The sequence below is a fragment of the Elgaria multicarinata genome, chromosome 1, assembly GCF_023053635.1.
Source record: "Elgaria multicarinata webbii isolate HBS135686 ecotype San Diego chromosome 1, rElgMul1.1.pri, whole genome shotgun sequence".
Lineage (NCBI taxonomy): Eukaryota > Metazoa > Chordata > Lepidosauria > Squamata > Anguidae > Elgaria > Elgaria multicarinata.
The window spans coordinates 100685766-100691765 of NC_086171.1; the positions used below are offsets into that span (position 1 = coordinate 100685766).

At 50.6% G+C, this 6000-nt stretch overlaps 1 protein-coding gene across 1 annotated transcript in view; it reads right to left on the reverse strand.

The window, feature by feature from the left end:
- ANKRD45 (ankyrin repeat domain 45) overlaps positions 1 to 2367 on the reverse strand; it is a 36192-nt gene extending 33825 nt beyond the window's left edge. Inside the window, exon 1 of the mRNA XM_063133969.1 lies at positions 2053 to 2367. Within this exon, the coding sequence (XP_062990039.1) occupies positions 2053 to 2356 (304 nt within the window). The 5' untranslated portion in view covers positions 2357 to 2367. The remainder of the gene's footprint in view (positions 1 to 2052) is intronic.
- Between the last annotated feature and the right edge of the window lie 3633 nt (positions 2368 to 6000).

Sequence of the window (6000 nt, forward strand, 5' to 3'; positions counted from 1 at the left end):
TAAACCTTTTTGTGTAAATACATACACATATCGAGGAATCAATTTGGGGTGGGGGGAGGGGAGAGGGAGTTAGTGAAAATAGTGTGAAATTTCCATAAGACGCTGCTTTTTACTTGAGATCAATCTCCGGTTGCGGGTCTGTTGTGAATGTACCTTGAAACAAAGCTTACCCTGTTGTCTGTCAGGCCCCCAGGGTTAATAGAGCTCTGTGGAAAGAGCGGCTGAAAACAGAGCTGTCACACAATGGCTCCATGGTCGAAATTTGCCTAGCAACACATGATGCAGCAACTGCCAGCCAGCCCTAACACTGCCCATGCCCACCTATGCATTTAGAGAAGCGCCGGGCACAAAAAAGTTTTCTTTCCCACGCTGCTATCAGCAGAGCAACCTTGAGCGCACCACTTTCCCAGGCACAAGCAGCAAATGCTGAGAAAGCAGCAGCACCCCTGAGCAAAACCATCCCAGCACACCATTGTCACCTTGGGCGTGAGCAGCCCCATCTTCACTCCCATGCTTAGCACAGACCCCTGAGAGGGCACCTGGAAGCAGCAGCCCAGGTCACATGGACTGCTGCATACCCAGCCATCGCTGCCAGCCACCAGCCCATTGGCAGTGCAAGTCTGTGTTGCCCATTGCCTCCTGCTGCCTGGGGCCCTACTGCCCTCCAGTGGGGGACGTCAGAGGGCCGCATTCAGCAAGGATGTTGCTGTGCTGCTGCTGATGGTGGCCAGTCCAGCTCAGGCTGCGTGGTCCCACAGCCGCTCGCTGGATGAATTGTGGCAGCCTTCCACCCTGGTGGTGGGATGGGAGAGGGGATGTCTCAGGGGTTGGGCTTCCAATGGCAGAAGGACCCTACTTCCCTCTGACACAGTTGGTTTGGGCAGCCCAGGGGGAGGGGTGGGGGTGGGTAGGTGGGCTGCTATGCTTTCCCCTATTGCCCTTGGATCTGATGCTAGGGGGAGGGGATGGTGGGTGGGCAGGCGGACCATATCAATGCACCGTGCAATTGTGGGAGGACAGGACAGGGACCTTGGGGATGGCATCTTATTTATTTATTTTTTGCATGATTACAGAGGATGCCATGCTGCATAGGAGGGCTGCAAGTGGGGAGATCCCCAGTGGTGTTTTCCAGATCAGGGCGGGGGTGGCAGATGCAGAAGGGATTGTCAGCAACTGCAGCGGTGGCGTGGGCCCGCTCCATGCACACCGCAAACCAATGGGGTGGCAGTGGCCACTGCACCAGCTCCATGGTGGCCACCTGCAGATGTCTGCACTGTGGGGGCTGCTGGGATGTGAGGTGCAGTGAGATGGAGGACTACAGGGTTAACCAGGAGTGGGAATGGTTAGGGTAAAACCCACTGTGTGGCGGAAGTATACCCTAACCCCCTTTTCCTTTAGCATCTGAACAGGAAAGGTTCTGGCACCATAGTGATTTTTGTACTCCATATCCTTCCTCATGCTTTTTATTGTTTGTTCTTCTACAACCCTTCATCAATGTCCCATGTGTGCCACCGTACTATCAATAATATTACAAATTCATTAATATGAAATTCCAACTTTCACTACCAAAATGGCAAATTCTATTAATATAAGTACATCTGTCAAATTTATAATTGGAATTATGTATTCTAACTATAAAAAGTAAAGTTTCTGGTAGCATTTTACAGGGTATTTTAATGTAGCATATCTGTTGATAATTACTTTCCTGGTCATCTGTAGTGAGGAAGGATCACCTGCAGACAACCAGGTAAATAAACTTTTCAAAGTTTTTTTTCCCCTTTCAGGACAGGCTAGTAATTTTTTTTGCCAGCTAGTAATGTTTGTGGACTTATTTTTTCAAGGAGGGTGCAGAATCCTATATATAAACAGTGAGTGAGCATAACAAGGAGGTTGCTAAACACACACACACACACACACACGAGGATCTGAGGATCAAAATATTGGAGCAGATGTAACTGGTAAATATGGATGGGGAAAGATAATCCGGTTAAATGACACAGTTAAACTGTGGCTAGAAACACGATGGCAAATAACCCTGCTCCAAAAATGTACCTCTGGAGGTTTTATCCTTCAGATCAACCCCATATCGTGCCAGTGCCCGGATAATGTCGCTCTGCCCAGCCATGCAAGTTGCAAACAGCAAGCCTCGCCCCACAATATCCTTTTCCATAAGCAGATCAGTGGCTTTTTCATGATCTGGATCTTCTGGGTCCTCAAAAATGTGTTGAACCTCCCCTATATCACCAGTTAGAGCAGCCCTCAGGAGAGGATTGAAATATGCTGGTTCCTTCTGAGGTCTCACATTTTCAGGTTCCCTTTTTTTTACTGAGTCCGCTGTCTCTTCTACTAGTTCCATTTCCTCAGGATTAGTCTGAGAAGATAAGGGAAACAAAATTTAACTCATTTCAGCAGATAATAGTTTGCATATTCATGGAACACTGTCATTTTTCTCTACAGGGATTTCAGACTTTTTTTTCCCGCCAAGGACCAGTCCAGAGTTTTTGGTCTCTCTGACAGTACAATCCTATACAAGTTTACTCAGATTTAAGCCCCACTTTGCTCAATGGGTAAAAAGGTACAGGAATACAGTCTAAGTAACCTTTCCCTAATGGATGTTGAGGGAAAGATAAGAAGAAAAAAATCCACCCTAAGGGCTGTTCTGCTCATCCACCCAGGATCACATTCTTCATCTTTGCTCATTCTATTCATACATTTTTTTCAACCAGATTTCCGACTGAAAACTGAGTTATGCAATCTGTCCTCGTTCTTTATGTGTACCACTAGATTTTTTGGGGTCACCAGGAAGCAAGCAGAAGGTCAGACGCACTCTTCCGAAACCCCCATCTCATTAGAATTACTAACAGCACAACTCTACGTATGTTTACTCAGAAATAAGTCTCACTGAGTACAATGGGCCTTACCCCCAGTTAGGGTTGCAGTGTTCCAATATCTTTGAATTCTGCAATACCTGTGAAATGTTCCAAAAGACTATGTTTTTGGCATTGCAATTTATTTCCCTTCCAATTTGGTTCAAAGATACTGAGAAAATATCAGGCTAACGAACAACAGATTTAAGTTTTCAATCTAGATTTATCACAAAGTGTTAGAATTGTAGGGTTGGAAGGAATACAGTGAATCATCTAGTCTAATCTTACTCTGATTCAAAACATCATGTACATAAAATATCTAAACTTGTCTGGTGCTTGCCCAAAGATTATGCCCATGCTTTCTAAAGCATCCAGGCATAGGGCGGCTGCAGGTGCTGTGCCTCACACCCCACCCTACAGTTCTAGCTATTTATAAAACCAGCATGTCAAGTATATGGGCACGTTCAGGCGACACAGTAGCCAACCCTGCCCTCAGAGACCACTCCACAGATTACTATTTGCATAGCACACCTGGGCGACATGCAAATAAATCCTCCTTTGAGTAGGCCATAAGGGCAGCGTTGGCTATTGTTCTCTCCCCTCCCCCCTCCTCACGGAATGGCGGCGTTGGTTCCCCTTTACCTGATCAAGGTACTGCCATTCTGTGGGGAGGGGAGGAGGGAGAGAGGTTCTCCCTCCATCTTGCTGCAGGGGTGCCCGCAGGGTGTGTTCCTCTGTGGGCACCGCCGCAAGGACCGGCAAGCATATCTCCTCAGGAGGAAGTTGCCCCGCCTCCTATTTGCTGCAGCCAAAAGGAGGCAGGGCAGCTCCGACTGGGAAAGGATGCTGCACTATCAGATCATGCAGCATCCTTGGTTCCCCCCTCCTTCTGGCTGCAGTGGGCACCTATGGCGCCCGCATCAGCCGAAAGGAGGTGGGGAAGCTCCTGCCAGGGATGTACGGGCTGCGCGGAGCTTGAAACCTTTCACAGCCTGTGCCTCTCCCATTAGTTTTGATGCCGAGACCAAGAGGAGAGTTGCCACTGACAGCTCTATCCTTGATCTTGGGTGTCAAAACAAATGGGAGCTGCATGCAACGCGGAAGTTTACAAGCTCAGGGCTTGTAACCTTCCACGTTGCATACAGGTTCCATTTGTTTTGACGCCGAGATTGAGAGAAGAGCCATGGACGTCACCGGAGAAACCAGGAGCGGATGAGGCATCCCATCTCCTGTCAGGAGATGGGCTCAGATCAATGCTCTGGCAATGGTGGGTGAACTGGGTGGGGTTGCTCTCACCCAGCTCTGCCCTCCTGGGTACTCGGTGCAGCACCAGCACAGACTCGAGGGCCGGTGAGGGGGGGTTGCCGTGGTCTATAGGAATACAATCTCCCTCTCTAGGCTTCCTGTTCAGTCGAGTGCTGGTCTGGAGTGTTTGTACTGTGTGTTGGGTACTCGAGACAGATTAGGGATTCTGCTGGTGTACCGTCCACCCCGCTGCCCAACAGTCTCCCTGCCTGAGCTGACGGAGGTTGTCTCGGACCCGGTGTTGAGGACCCCCAGGATGGTGGTTCTGGGGGATCTCAACTTCCATGCCAAGGCTGCTGTATCCGGAGCGGCTCAGGACTTCATGGCTGCCATGACAACCATGGGGCTGTCTCAACATGTCATCGGCCCAACACATGCAAAGGGACACACACTTGATCTGGTTTTCTCGACTGGACAGGAGGATGGTGATCTGGAAGTGGGGGAACTAACATCTACCCCCTTGTCATGGTCGGATCACTTCCTACTGAGGTTTAGACTCTCGGCGGCCTTTCCCCTCTGCAAGGGTGGGGGGCCTATTAAAATGGTCCGCCCCCGGAGGCTAATGGACTCCGATGGATTCCAGAGGGCTCTGGGGGATTTTCCTGCTGATATGGCCGGTGCTCCTGTCGAAGCCCAGGTCGCTCTGTGGAATGCAGAGATGACTCGGGCGGTCGACACAATCGCGCCCAAGCGTCCTCTCCCTCTGAGCAGAGCCCGGTCAGCTCCTTGGTATACACCTGAGCTGAGGGCGATGAAGCAAGAGGGGAGACAGCTAGAACGCAGGTGGAGGAAAACTCGTGCTGGGTCTGATCGAACATGGGCTAGAGCTCACTATCGAGCCTACTCTGTGGCGGTGAGGGTGGCAAAGAGGCAGTTCTTTTCCACCAGCATTGCGTCTTCTCGGTGTCGTCCGGCGGAGCTTTTCCGAGTGGTTTGTGGCCTGTTACATTCTGGGCCAGGGCGTGAGATAGTTGAACCCTCGGTAGCACGGTGTGACGAGTTTGCACGGCACTTTGAAGATAAAGTCGCTCAGATTCGTCATGAATTGGACACCACACTTAATGCAGCACCACTAGTAGAGGCGTTCAGAGCGCCGTCCGGCTCAGTTTTATTGGATGAGTTTCACTTATTGAGGCCCAAGGATGTGGACAAGGTGCTTGGCCAAGTCCGGTCGACCACCTGTGTGCTTGACCCTTGCCCCTCGTGGCTCATTACATCAAATAAGGAGGGGATCGCCGGCTGGGTCCAGGAGGTTGTAAATGCCTCCTTGAGAGGGGGAGTGGTGCCGGCCTCTTTAAAAGAGGCGGTAATTAGACCACTCCTGAAGAAGCCTAATCTGGACCCGGAAGATGTTAACAACTACAGGCCGGTGGCTAATATCCCTTTCCTGGGCAAGGTGCTTGAGCGGGTGGTTGCAGGACAACTCCAGGCACTCTTGAATGAAACGGATTATCTAGATCCATTTCAATCGGGTTTCAGGCCTGGTTTTGGAACGGAAACTGCCTTGGTCGCCCTGTGGGATGACCTCTGTCGGGAGAGAGACAGGGGGAGTGCGACCCTGTTGGTTCTCCTGGACCTCTCAGCGGCCTTCGATACCATCGACCATGGTATCCTTCTGGATAGGTTGTCTGAACTGGGAGTTGGAGGTACTGCGTTGCAGTGGTTCCGCTCCTACTTGGATGGCCGATTCCAGAAGGTGGTGCTGGGGGATTATTGCTCTGTGCCGTGGCTCCTAAGCCATGGGGTTCCGCAGGGCTCTATTTTATCCCCTATGCTGTTTAACATATACATGAAGCCGCTGGGGGAGGTTATCCGGAGATGTGGACTG